Source organism: Arachis hypogaea, chromosome 17, assembly GCF_003086295.3.
Source record: "Arachis hypogaea cultivar Tifrunner chromosome 17, arahy.Tifrunner.gnm2.J5K5, whole genome shotgun sequence".
NCBI classification, from domain to species: Eukaryota; Viridiplantae; Streptophyta; class Magnoliopsida; order Fabales; family Fabaceae; genus Arachis; species Arachis hypogaea.
Genome location: NC_092052.1, coordinates 65,796,975 through 65,811,209, shown reverse-complemented (window position 1 = coordinate 65,811,209; position 14,235 = coordinate 65,796,975). Strand labels below are relative to the sequence as shown.

The following is a 14,235-nucleotide window of genomic DNA, read 5'->3' as shown; positions in this document are numbered from 1 at the left end:
TGATTAAACTCAACAAATTAAATGCAAATTCACTAGAAAAAGATAGGAAAGATGCTCACGCATCACGGGGTCAAAGGCTGAGGTGGAGGCGCTGAAGAGGGAGAAGACGGAGCTTCTTGCGGATGTGAAGGAGGTGGTGACGGTGGCCGAGGAGACAATGAGAGCTCAGGCTCAGGTGCTCGCTCTAAGTGCCGATGTGTCCGTCATGGTGGCGTTCAGGGTTGTTCAGGATGGTCGTATTGTGGATCTTTAAGTAGGTTTTTTCTTTTGTTCTGCTGATTTTATGACTTGTGAATTTTTTGAGATCTGGCTGGCCGTGTGGCCATGTTGTGTCACTGGATTGTTGACTTTTTTGGATGACTGGGCCGGTTGGGTCGTTTTATATTTATTGAGCCATGTTTGTTGGCTCTTAGATATTTGTGGATAGTTGCTTTTTGGGTCGGTCGGGCCTTTTATTTTGCAAGCCGTTTGTATTGGCTTTTTGGTAGCCGTTCGAGTTTGTTAGCCATTTGTTTTGGCTTTTCGCTAGCCGTTCGATGTCGGTAGGCCATTTAGTCATGTGTGGATATCCATTTTTAGGCCTCGAGGGTGATCGGTCTTCGATGTTGGCCGTGCATTCTTTTGCCGTTATGAAAGTATGGGGAGAAGCGGGGCAGGTGTATTAAGGAAATTTTATTTAAGTTGGGCCTTGTTAAAACCCTCCGTCGTGGGGGGAAAGAGTACCCGAAAATAACACTTATGAAAAATAATAAGTAAAATCAAAGTAAAAGAGAAAAAGCAAAAGAATAAGTAGAATAATAAGTAACATAGGAACTTGGAGGTAGGGAATGAGCCTACGCGTAATATCATTGTAAGTTGGTGGCGTTCCAAGTCCTCGGGATCTCGGCGCCGTTGAGTCTTTCGAGCTTGTATGCTCCCTTTCCTACTGCTGCTTTGATTATGTGTGGGCCTTCCCAGTTGGGGGTGAGCTTCCCTTATCCGGGGGTGGGGGCGCCGATATCGTTTCGTCGTAGGACGAGGTCATCGGGTGCGAACTCCCGTCAGATTACCTTAAGCCGATTCTTTGCTTTAAGGCTAGTTCTCGCATGTGGGCTATGCTTCTCACTTCCTCTGTGAGGTCCCGTTCTGCCTCTTCGTCGTTACTTTCGATTGTTCTCCGGGGGCTTGGGTCTCCAATCTCTACTGGGACAACGGCTTCTATGCCGTATGTCAGGGGGAACGGGGTTTCCCCTATGGAGATTTGGGGTGTGGTTCGGTATGACCAGAGGACTGATCCGAGTTCGTCGGCCCATAGTCCTTTGGCCCCGTTGAGTCGTTTCTTGAGTCCTTTAACTATTATCTTGTTTGCGGATTCCACCTATCCGTTTGTCTGGGGGTGTTCTACTGAGCTGAAACTATGGGATATGCGAAGCCGTTCCAGGAATTCTCGAAATTTTTTGTCTGTGAATTGGGTTTCGTTGTCTGAAATTATGATCTTGGGGATCCCGAACAGGGTTATTATGTGTCTCCAAAAAAACTTTCGGCATTGGGTTACCGTGATGGAGGCCAAGGGCTTGGCCTCGATCCATTTGGTGTAGTAGTCTATGGCGATGATGAGATACCGGAGCTGTCCATTTGGTGTAGTAGTCGAATGGCCGTTCCGCCGTTATGACGTTGAGCTGGTGTGGGGCGGCCTGGTGGAAGTCGGCGTGTATCTGGCATTTGCTGCAGTTTTTTACCTGCTGCATGGAGACCTTGATAACCGAGGGCCAGACGTATCTAGCCCGGACGACCTTCTGGGCTAGGGTTTTGCCCTCGATGTGATGGCCGCAGTTGCCTTCATGGATTTTGCGGAGTATGTACTCCATGTCTTCGGGCTCGACGCACTTGAGTAGGGATTGCGAGAATCTTCGTTTATACAGTTGTCCTAAAATGACGGTGTAGTTGGCAGCTTCCCGTTTCACCCGATTTGCTTCTTTGGGGTCTTCAGGTAGTACTCCGTCGAGGAGGTATTGTAGGATAGGGGAGGTCCATGATTCCGGGTCGTAGATCGGTAGAACGGTGTCGGTCGTGGTTGATACGGACGGCGTTCGGACGACTTCCTGAATTAACGACCGGTTGCCTTGTCCTGGCTTGGTGCTGGCCAGTTTTGAGAGTAGGTCTGCTCTTGCATTTCGTTCCCTAGGAACGTGCTGTATGGTTACTCAATCGAATTCTTCTTTTAGCTTATTTACCTTGGTGAGGTATTGTTGGAGTAGGGGGTCTCGTGTTTGGTAGTCTCTGTTGACTTGGGAGCTGACTACCTGTGAGTCACTACATATCTCTAAGACTTTTGCCCCGATCTCTTTGGCTAGAGTTAAGCCAGCCAAGAGAGCCTCGTATTCTGCTTGGTTGTTGGAGACAGGGAACTCGTACGGAACGGATTGTTCGATTATGACCCCGTTTTGGCTTTCGAGTATCACTCCAGCTCCGCTGGAGGTGATGTTGGATGAGCCGTCTACGTATAGCTTCCAGGTTTTCGTGGTGGGGTTTCCTGGTGTCATCTCGGCGATGAAATCTGCCAGGGCCTGTGCTTTGATCGCGGTCCTGGGTTCGAATGTCATCTGGAATTGGGATAATTCGATGGACCATGCTAGCATTCATCCCGCTAGGTCAGGCTTCTGCAGTACTTGTCTGACTGCTTGGTATGTTCAGACTGTAATGGGGTGTGCCTAGAAGTATTGGCGAAGGCGTCGAGAAGCTGTGAGGAGCGCGAAGGAGAGCTTCTCGAGGCGGGAATAGCGTGATTCCATGACTTGGAAGACTTTGCTTATGAAGTAGATAGGTCGCTGGGCCTTGTTTTCGTCTTCTCGGACCAGTGTCGTGGCTAGTGCACCTTCCGTTATGGACATGTATGGATAGAGGACCTTCCCTGTTTAGGGTTTGGCGAGAACGGGAGTTCCGCCAATACTGCTTTGAAGTGTTGGAATGCCTTTTCGCATTCCGTATCCCATTTGAAGGGGGTTCCTTTTTTCATAAGTTTGAAGAAGGGGATCGCCTTTTGTGCCGATGCGCCAAGAAAGCAAGATAGGGCGGTTAGCCGGCCGGTCAGTTTCTGGATGTCTTTGAGGTTTTTTGGACTTGCCATTTCGAGTATGGCTTTACACTTTTCGGGGTTTGCCTCTACCCCGCGTTGTGTGATCATGAACCCCAAGAATTTCCTTGCTTCCATCCCGAATGACATTTTGTCGGGTTGAGGCGCATTTGGTGCCTCCTCAGAGTATCCATTACGAGCTTGAGGTCGCTAATGAGCTATTCGCCAGATTCGGTTTTTGCGAGCATGTCGTCTATGTAAACTTCTAGCTTGTTACTAGATAGGCCTTGGAAAATTTTGTTGACGAGCCTTTGGTAAGTGGCTCTGGCGTTTTTAAAGTCGAAGGGCATGACTGTGTAGTAGTATGTGCCGTTGGGAGTGATGAAGGCCGTTTTCTCTTTGTCAGGTCGGTGCATGGGTATCTGGTTGTACCCGGAATACGCGTCCATGAAGCTGAGATATTGGTGGCCGGATGCGGCGTCTACCAGCCCGTCAATATTTGGTAGGGGGAAGGCGTCTTTTGGACAGACTTTATTTAGGTTTGTGTAGTCGACGCACATCTGCCATTTCCCGTTTGCTTTTTTGACTAGCACGATGTTAGCCAACCAGGTCGTATAAGGTAGTTCCCTGATAAAGCCCGCTTCGAGGAGGGCTTTAACCTGTTTGTTGACCTCGACTGCTCGGTCAGGGGATATTTTCCGTCTCCTCTGTGCCACAGGTTTAGCCTTGGGATCTACGGCTAGTCGGTGAGACATTAGGTCGAGGTCTATTCCTGGCATACCGACGGGTGTGAATGCGAACAAGTCTCTGCCTCTACCTTAGGAGGTGTGAGAGATCTTCTTTAAGATTGTACGGGAGGTTCCTGTTGATGAAAGTGTACTCTTCTTTGGCTTGCCCTATTTGCAGTTTTTCCATGTCTCATTCTGATTCTGGCCTGGGTTGTCTGTCCTGTCGGGCATCCAGGTCGGCTAGGAATATGTCGGCCGCATCGCGTGATCTTTTTCGCAAGGCTAGGCTGGCGTTGTCACATTCTACTGCAATTTTCCGATCTCCGTGGATGGTTCCGATGGAGCCGTCTTCTGCTATAAACTTCATGAGAATGTATTTGGTGAAGATGACGGCGGAGAGGTCGTTGATTGTTTTTCTTCCGAGGATGACGTTGTAGGCGGTGGAGTCTTTGAGGACCACGAACTTGGATAGGATTGTCTTCCTTTGGTTTCCCGTCCCTATGGTGAGGGGAAGGACGATGGAACCGTCTGGTTTGAGGAAGTTGTCTCTGAATCCAGTGACTCTGTTGCGGTGTGTTTGTAGATTGTTGTTGCGGAGTCTGAGTTTGTCAAAGGCTCCTCTGAAAAGGATGTTAGAGTCTGCTCCTGTATCCACCAGTATTCTTCTGACCAGCCCGGTTCCGATCTTCGCCGAAATGAAGAAGGGGGCGTCTTCCGCCGAGGTGCCATGTTGGCAGTCCTCGAGGGAGAATGTTATCGCCTTACCGGTGGTGGCAGTTGGGGTTTGGTTTCTGACTGCCAGGACCTTGAGATCCTTCTTGAGTGATGATTTTGATTTACCCGGGGTGTCTTTGCCTGTGATGACGTTTACGATTATGGTCAGGTCTGTCTCTGGGCTTTCCCTGGGGGGCTTGTCTCTGCGTCCTCGGGTGCGTCCTTCTCTCTCTGGTGATCTGTCTCTTTCTACACATTTTGGTTCCCTAATAATTTTGGCGAACTCGAGGAGTTTTCTGTCTCTTATTGGTTGTTCGAGAGCGTCTTTTAAGTCGAAACAGTCTTGTGTCCTATGTCCGTAACCTCGGTGATAGTCGCAGTGTAAGGTTTTGTTGCCGCCAGTTCTTTCCTTGAGTTGTTGGGCCTTTGGGAGGATACCTCGGTCTGCTATTTGGTGGTATATCTCGGTGATCGGGGCCGTCAGGGTGTGTAGTTGGAGAATTTTCTGACTCTGGGAGGTCGGTTTATGTTTGCTGGTTTGGGATGTTCCTTCTGGTTTTCTCTTGGTGGGGGGTTATGTCGAGGTGTAGTGTTGTCATGCTGTGTGTTGCCGTGCTGTCGTTTATTGGCGGCTACAACTTGGCTTACCTCTTCATCATTTATGTACTCCTTTGCGACGCCTTGGATCTCGTGCATGGTCAAAACCAGTTTAGTGGTGAGGTGTTTCCGGAAGTCTTCGTTCATGATTCCGTTGGTTAGGCAGAGGCTTGTGACTGAGTCCGTGAGTCTGTCAACCATCAAGCACTGGTCGTTGAATCGGTCAAGGTATTTTCTCGTGGATTCGTCCTGTCTCTGGGTAACTCCCAACAAACTGATGGGATGCTTAGCTTTGGTGATTCTGGTGGTGAATTGGGCCATGAATTTCCGCAAGATATCGTGGAAGCCAGTTATGGATCCATTAGGAAAGGCGTTAAACCATTTAATCGCGAGTCCGGCTAGGGTTACTGGGAAGGCCCTGCATCGAACCGCGTCGGGGGCTCCTTCCAGGTTCATTTTGGCCTCGAAGGCCGTTAGGTGTTCTTGGGGGTCCTTAGTTCCGTCGTACTTCATGTCCGTGAGTTTGTCAAAACCCTTGGGGAGTTTTGCTTTCAGGATTCTTTTAGTAAAGGGAGTAGCTCCCATGATTATGTGGTCGTTTCTTGTGCGTTTGGCTTCTCGGTGTCGTCGGTCGTCGTCGTCGTCGGTGTCGTGTCGAGGACTCGGGTCACGAGAGACGCTACGGTTATGCCTCTTGCCGTGTTGCCGTTCGGACGACCAGGCGTGTCTTCTGTCATTCGCGCCGTGCTGGTGTCTTTGGTCGTGAGAGGTGCTGCAATCGTTTCTGCTGTTGTGTCGCCGTTCGAGCGACCTGCTGTGTGTGGCTTCGTGGCGGGATCTTAATCGGGAGGTCGCATGGCTTCCATCCTCGATGTGGTGTTTTTCCTTAGCTGGGATTCGTCCCTCGAGTTCTTGCACTCGGAGACAGAGGTTTTAGATTATCTAAGCTGCTTTTTCTCCCAGGTTTTTGACGATCGGTATTTCGGGATTGTTTTCCCTGTTTCGCGCTGGGGTCTGGCGAATAATGCTTGCTATCCTTCCATGGGTTGTAGTCTCTTGGTGTTCAGAGGTTGGGTTCCTCGTTCGGGAGTTACCAATGATGGCTTGGGGATCGCTCCACGAAGGTGTCCGCCATTCCGCGATGATGTTGCAAGTTTTCCACAAACGGCGCTAATGTACTGGATGCCTCCGGTACAGGTTGAGAGATGGATCAGGAACTTGCGGGTCGAGGCGGATGCCAGATTATTTGACTGGAGCAATGGGGGGTGGTACCTGCAAAGACACTCTGACGCTCAAGTCAGAATGGATCTGAGAGGTATAAGGTGTGTAGAGTGAATGACATACCTGAGGGGGCCAGGGACTCCCCTTTATATAGGTGATGGTGATTATCTTATCTTATCTTATTCGGCCAAGATAAGGGAAGTATTTGAATTTGATTAACGGTTAGAAGCTCTAATGGGTCGGTTCTGGACTTTCCAGAAGGGCGGAGCGGGTCGGACCCGGGTAACCGGGTTTGGAGACCGCTACTAGAAAAATCACTTTTAGCAGTCATTTATGTTATTTTTAGTGGCAATAAAAATACCCGCTAATACATTTACTGACAATTAGACATTAGCCGTCTTATGCTTTGCCGCTAAAAGGTTTTAGCGGCAATTATAACATTTGCCGGTAAAGACATTTTTAATAGCCGCAAAAGGTATATAATTTTTAGCGGCCATTTTTTTGGCAATTTATATGGCCACCCAAAGTAATTCTAAGATTGCAATGTTCTTCACTTTTAGTGGCTATTACTATTGCTGCCAAAACCCATTTTACCGGCAATTTATATAGCCGCTAAAAATAATTCTAAAATTGTAATGTTATTCACTTTTAGTTGCCATTACTATTGCCACTAAAATCTTAAGACTTTTTAAATTATACTCACTCTTTTAGAAATAATAACCTGTCTTTTTTTTTTAATTTCAAATTATTTTTACCAACAATTATTATTATTCTACATAATACAAATATACTAAAATTAATTACTACAAAAAAATATTTCATTAAATTTAAAATATTTATACACAAATTTCTCTTGAAAAATAATAAAACATAATATAAATTTAAACAACACAAATACTACAAGTCTATGTTACATCGACGATTAGCACATTACTAATGATCAGCGTTCTCTAATGAGTATTTTATCTAATAATTCATACTTTATGATTAGCGTTTTCTGAAATCTGGCCTACCACAAAGATCTATTATCCAAACAAAAAATCCAAAACAACAAAATTTTGTGCATACCGTTTTCATATGCTTTCTTCGACAGGAGCAATGCTTGTAGAACTTCTGCTATGCAAGAGCCACCACCTGCATATGTACATTAGAAATGTTTAAATTGCTACACGACCTAAAATCTGAAAAAAAAAAAAAACAGTTTTATATTACATACTAATGAAATTGTACTACTTAAAATACCAAGACAGTTATAAACAATGTCCAACATTCAGATTCACATACACATACATTATTATCAATTAAGCAAGGGTAAATATGATATACCTAGTTACCACCTATATTATAAAAATATGTCTAGCAAATTTTAAAAAGAAATGAAAATTATAAAATTGATTTTTTATATCTAAATATTACACTGAGTGACAAAAAAAATTTTCTGTGGTAATGACACTCAAATTCAGCACACCCGAAATATATTGACAAGGATCATTACAAAACAAGTATAAGGTCAATCAAAATATCAAATGAGCTCCCCATAATTTTAGAATTTATATTTGCACACATGGTTTAAAAATTGGCGGAGAATGGACAATCTTAGTTGCAAGATAATGATAATGATAATTTGGCACTTGTTGGAAGCATTAGTCCTTACTCCTTACTAAATGTGTATGAAGTTCAATTGTCAAGAGTAAGGAATCAAGAACGTCATCGTTACATGTAAGAATGTAAATTATTATATATATTTTAGTAGACATGAATTAATATTTCAAACTAAACAATATCCTACGGAAACAACTATATATTCATCAATCCTTTATTTATTATCCAATAATAATAATAATAATAATAATAATAATAATAATAATCTATCTATTCTATTATATAAAAATTAGATTTCTATATTTACCGATAAAGTTGACGTGACATACTTCTGAGAGTGTTTTTTTATTTATTTCTTTTAACTCATTAAATTTAATTCATTACAATAAATTAATTATATCAACTAATTGATTTAATTAAATATTTAAATATCACACAATTTATTATAATTTATATCAATCAATTATTATCAATTACTTTAATTCATCATTACTTTATAAGACGCATAACAAAATAGATGATTTATTATTTATTTTAATTGAATGTAATAAAATAATAAATACATATTAATTTAGTTAAAAAAATTTACTCTCTCCTGTATAATTTATTATAGATGTTTTTATATAAAATTAATAATTAAAAATTATTAAATATTATTAAATTATCAACCGTATGTTAGTTTTCGATCATCTTACTACATATACATAATTAATAACCATGACATTTAGTAGCAAAACAAAATTATAATGATATTAATAAAAAAAATAGAAAAAAAATATTCAAAGACAAAATATTAATGATATTATATGGATATAAGAGATTAATTTGCATAATTAATATATATATATATATATATATATATATATATATATATATATATAATGATTTAGTGTTGTAAATATAATATTTTGAAATATCATAATTATCTAAAAATTCATAATTATATTTGACTTTTGTAAATAATAATAGAAACAAAAGACATGGGAATAATGAATCTAATTTAATAGAATAAATTATTATACGAGAATTATGGTAAGAGATTATAATGTGAATAATAAATTTTTTTGATGGGTCTTCTTATTCTCGAACATATAAATACCTAAAGCCTCCTAACAGTGGTTCTTCATATTTTTTCGAAGGTGGTTTTCCGTTTTACTTTTTTTATTTCTTTGTCCTAAACAATTTCACAAACTATAATAATAGCTGCATACAAAGTTGTTTATTTTACTCTTCGATTCTCATCACCATCTTCTCTTCTTCTTTCTTTTCTTCTTTGGTTTCAGTCTTATTATTAACGTTGTTGTTTCGGCAGCACTAATAGAAAAGAGGTCATTTTTTACGATTCTCAATGCTTATCTAACACGTAACGATATTTACAAATTAATGTTGTGTAATAAATCAATTTTTGGTCAAATAATTGTCCTATTGTATTTGTGACCAATAATATATATGTATGTGCTGATGAATATCTTTCTCTTTTTCAATTTTTCCCTCAACAAAATTTTTTCTTTTAATTATTTGTATTTGAATCTCTGTCTCGTGTGCTCTATTGTTACTTGAAAAAATGAGGAGCATTTTATTTATCAGCAAATAATATAACGAAGATGCAAAAAAATGTAACACTATTATTTTAGATTGATTCAACTGAACGATTGGCTTTTAGTCCTTTTATGGTGTTACCTTTTTTCTGCAGTTGCTCATTTCATTCTTTTTCTTTTTCCTTCTTTGCTTTTGACAACATATCACAACGCATATATACTCCTATATATTTTACTTTGCTACACATTATTTCATCGGATTTATTAAATGCTACATATATATATTAACAATGATTCAAGCACAACTATTCACTTAATATACTAAAACTGAATTTTCTCCCATCTAATAGAAATGAGGTATCACTTCCTCATGAATTCATTTTTCCACCAAAATAAATGTACTATTTTCTCTTCTAAGTTTATTTTAAAAAAAAATCTTTATTATAATTATATTATAATTAGCATTTAAATAATAATGCATAATTATAATAATTTAAAAAAATATTTTTATTATAGTTATATAAAATCAATATTTAATAAATTATTAAACTACTTATCAATTGAAAATATTTTTAATAATTTTAATTATATTGATAATAATAATAATAATAATAATAATAATAATAATAATAATAATAATAATAATAATAATAATAATATGATAATTATATGATAATAGCATCAGTTATTAATAACCAATTTATATTTCTCTAAATAAATTTATTTTAAAAAAATATTTTTATTATAATTATATTATAATATTACAATTAATATTTAATGAATAATGTATAATTATATTAACTTAGGAAAATATTTTTATTATAATTATATTAAATCAATATTTAATACATTCTTTAATATATTTATATTTATTATTTCTCACATTTGTAAATATTTCTTTCCAATTGTTGTTATTTAATTTACTTATTTTAGATATTAATTATTAATAAGTCTCCACAATTATTTTTTAACTATTAGTGTTATTGGTATATTAGTGTATTTTTAAAAATATTGGAGGTGAGATATCAATATTTCATGAATTTTTTCCTTTAAAATGAAAGTACTACTTTCAATATATTTAATTATGTTTACTCTCTTCTCAATCTATTTTAAGAAAAATATCTTTTTATAATTATATAAAAATTAATATTTAATACACTATTATGCTAATTGTCAATCATTACATATCTTTAATCATTCTAATTATTATATTAATTTACATAATTCTTGTAAGACCCGGAGCTTTTGAAAAAGTCTTATTATGATCAAGTCTCAAAATCATATGGTTATTTATAGCCTTAATTTCAGAAATTATTTTATTAAAGATAATTAAGGCAAGTTTTGATTTATTGGATTTGAGATAAGCTATGATTATTATCCAATTTTATAATTATTGGATTATTTTCTATATTTGAATTATAAAGTTGATAGTTATAAAATAATAAGTATTTTATATGATTTGGGTTGGATAAGTAATATTTTAAATATTAATACTGTTATTTTGGAAAATGAAGAAATTAAGTATATTATTTCTTATTATTTGATTTGGGCATTTTATTGAAAATAATTGTAGAGTTGATGAACAAATAGTATTTTATATATTATTATTATTGGATTAGAATTTATTTCTAATTACTATATTATCCCTATTTTTAAGTAAAATTACTAAAATGCCCTTAACCCTAATTTTTGAAAATGAATCCTAACCCTGAAAAACCCTACCCGGTTACCCGGTTCCCCTGAACCCAACACACACACACGCCTAACTACAGCAGCAACAGCTGCTACCAGGAGAAGCAAAAGAGAGAAAAGGGCCAGGAGAAAATGGGGAACGCAGAGGGAAGCAGGGGGAGGAAGAGAGGCGCGGGCTAGCGCCGGCGGGCCTCACCATCACCGCCGAGCTGCTCGCCGCTCGCCGCCATCACGGGGAGGGCCATTACCGAGCAAGGGGGAAGAAGCTACGCGGCAGAGGAGAGAAGAAGGGGAGCTCACGGCGTCGCCGCCATCCATGGAGCCGCGGGCTGCGCCCAGTCGCCGTCGGAGTCACCGCGTCATCGTCCCGTTCCTGGAGCCAGCAGTTGCGCCTCTGTCACGCGAGGTTGGTGGAAACGCACCCAGTCCCAGTCGCGCCGCCGCCTCTGCGCCGCCACAGAACAGATCGGAGACGATGGAGGGGACCGCGATGGGGGGAAAGAGTCGCGCCACCCAGCCGCCAGTCTGCACGCCGCCAACGTCGCCGGTGTTGTCGCGATGAGAGAGAGCCCGCCGGACCGTCGCGGAGCTGTCCTTGCCGCCGCGCCCAGCTGCTGTTGGGAGCCTTGCCGTTGCTCATGGGGTCACGCCAGTTAGCTTCTGCCGCCGGAGAATGCCCCTGCTGCCGTCGCCGGAGAATTCTGCCGGTAAGGGTTTTAAGTGAGATTTCTGTTCTTTTGAAATCCCGGGAAGATTGTTGATACTGCGTGGTTATACAGCTGCTATTATCAGAAATTCGGGCCGCCGCCGTCACTCGAGAATTATTGGCGGAGCTGCTGCCGGGCTGCCGCCGAACCGGTTCGGAGACCGTCGCTGTTCAGTTCAGCCGCTCCTTCTTCGGTTCGGTAAGCGTTTCGATTTGAAAGCCCTTTCGTTATTATTCTGTTATCTCATGCTGAGGTTTGTGGCATTAATTGCTATGAGATTGAGTTTCGGTTGTTGTATGTTGCGATTAGAGTTGCTGAGATTGTTGAGAACGCAAGTGGAGCCGAGTTGCTGGCTGCAGTTGGTTTTGGGTTGAGGCGGAGATGACTCTATGAGACTTTTGGGCTATGGAATTGCGTTTTGAGGTAGGGGCGCTTTCCGAAAACTACAATTTATTATTGGAATTATTACATACGGATACTGATGTGAGATATGGTGTAATTAGTGATTGTATCTGCCTTATGTATTATTTGATTGACTCGAACGACTATGGATGTTGGCTTGGCTGAATTGTTGTGTGGCTTGTGAAATGTAATGTTTGAAGTTGATTCTTTAAATATTTGAAATGAGTTTAATCCGTTGAGTATTGGTTTGAATTGAGTCAATTATTTTGATGATGTGAAAGATAGAATGCTCTTGAAATCCAGCCTGGGTTGCTTTAATTGCTCTGATTTTGATAAATGATTTATTGCTGAACCGATTCTTTAAAGCTTTATAAATGAGTTAAATCGGTTGATATTGAGTTGATTTTGAAATGGTTTCCTTGAGGTATGCCATTGAGGCGACTGTTGGATTTAGTTTGATTTGAATTGATTCCTGATTTTGTGTTGTTGAAAAGGAATGAGGAACGGTTTAGTTGGGACCCGAACCGGGTGGCAAAAGTCCAAGTTTTAGGGGAGGTGCTGCCGAAATTTCTATAGAATCCGAGTCCTTATTTGAAATGTTAATTGGGGAATTTTGAGTTTAATGCATTTCCTATCTATTTTGAGGATTGTGAAATTATGGCTTCCTTATTACCTTTACTTAGAGCAATTAAGAAAGCAATGAAGTTATGCTTTGAAAGAATTATTGAAAGGAGAATCATGATTTATCCTTATTTTCCAAGAAGAACAGTATGTCTTTGGGTACAAGTCATTTGAAAGAGAATTTTGCTTTGAGGCTGTTTTAAAAGGTAAAACGGGTTTATGTTTTTCTCTATTAAACACAAAGATTGTCCCTTGGGAGAGTTTTCGTGATTTTAAAAGGAATTGGATTTCGGTTGATGAGCCTCATTATTTTGACGTTTTAAATAAGATTCAAAGTATCTTTTGAACTCTAGTTTAACATAACAAAAATGATTCTCTTATCAGTTTGAAACGCTTCAGATTTAATTATGGAATTGAAGCCGGTTTTGTTTAAGTAAAGGAAATGATTTTGAAAGAAGTAAAGGTTACGTGACTCGGTTTGGCTTAGATCCTATTTTATTACTCAAGTCGGAAAGCCAATGTTTTAATGATTTTAAATGAATTTGGCGAAATAAGTTATGTTATTCTCCCCTAAAGACTTGGGACTCTGCCGAGAAACTTTTGTTATAAAATCCCATTGTTGGATGGGTGATTTTGAATATCTCAAAGAGGCTTTTAACTTGCCATGATTATGGAAGTTTTGGAAAGAGGATGCCGAGAGTGGCATTGTTTTGAAAGGAGAATTTACCTTGAGTAAAAGTGGCTTATGAGCCTGAGATGATTTGAGAAATGAGATCTTTAAAGCCAATGCTGAAAAGAGTTGAAACTTGATTTCAAAGTGAAATGAGTTGAGAAAATGATTTATGGCTTAAATGCCGATTTCATGAATTTGATGATTTTGAATGTGGAAGTGCTGTTTTATTGAGAGCCGGAATGGCTGTGTATGTTTATACATATTGATTGGTTCTGGATTGAACCGTGAGCCGGAATGGCTGTGTATGATATGAATATTGGCTGGTTCTAGAATGAACCGTGAGCCGGATGGCTGAGATGGATGTTGATCCATGGATGAGATTGATTGCATGTTTATGCTGAATCATTGATAAATGTGAATGTTGCACTTCCACTATCTGAGATACGAGTTCCCTGGGTAGTAGCAGTGGCTAGCCACCACGTGCTCCAGGTTGAGACTTGATACTCTGTTGACCCTATGTCGTAAGTGTGGCCGGGCACTGTGAAAGCCCCGGATGAGCTCGCCCCCGTAAATATTCACCAGTGAGGGTGATGGATATGGATCATGATTATGATCAAGTTTATGATGAGTATAACTCGAGTTGGGGATGCGCGACAGAGGGACAGTCCAATGGTTAGCTACCAGGACT

The 14,235-nt window shown here is 39.8% G+C and overlaps 2 protein-coding genes across 2 annotated transcripts; both read right to left on the bottom strand.

The window, feature by feature from the left end:
* Positions 1-1,045: 1,045 nt before the first annotated feature.
* On the bottom strand, positions 1,046-2,582 carry LOC112763374 (uncharacterized). Its single transcript, XM_025809062.1, has 3 exons — positions 2,283-2,582; positions 1,491-2,171; positions 1,046-1,357 (listed from the first exon to the last, which is right to left on the bottom strand). The coding sequence occupies exons 1-3, from the start codon at positions 2,580-2,582 to the stop codon at positions 1,046-1,048; spliced, it is 1,293 nt and encodes a 430-aa protein (XP_025664847.1).
* Positions 2,583-3,970: 1,388 nt separating this feature from the next.
* Positions 3,971-5,676, bottom strand: LOC112763372 (uncharacterized). The gene is made up of 2 exons (XM_025809061.1): positions 5,143-5,676; positions 3,971-4,918 (listed from the first exon to the last, which is right to left on the bottom strand). The coding sequence occupies exons 1-2, from the start codon at positions 5,674-5,676 to the stop codon at positions 3,971-3,973; spliced, it is 1,482 nt and encodes a 493-aa protein (XP_025664846.1).
* Between the last annotated feature and the right edge of the window lie 8,559 nt (positions 5,677-14,235).

Excerpts from the sequence above, each read along its gene's own strand:
- LOC112763374 (XM_025809062.1), bottom strand. The coding sequence starts at position 2,582 with ATGACATTCGAACCCAGGACCGCGATCAAAGCACAGGCCCTGGCAGAT. Across the intron at positions 2,172-2,282 it reads AGATATGTAGTGACTCACAG|CACGTTCCTAGGGAACGAAA; the intron begins GTAGTCAGCTCC and ends GTAACCATACAG. Across the intron at positions 1,358-1,490 it reads TGGAGACACATAATAACCCT|GTGGAATCCGCAAACAAGAT; the intron begins GTTCGGGATCCC and ends ACAAACGGATAG.
- LOC112763372 (XM_025809061.1), bottom strand. The coding sequence starts at position 5,676 with ATGGGAGCTACTCCCTTTACTAAAAGAATCCTGAAAGCAAAACTCCCC. Across the intron at positions 4,919-5,142 it reads AGTACATAAATGATGAAGAG|GCCCAACAACTCAAGGAAAG; the intron begins GTAAGCCAAGTT and ends ATCCTCCCAAAG.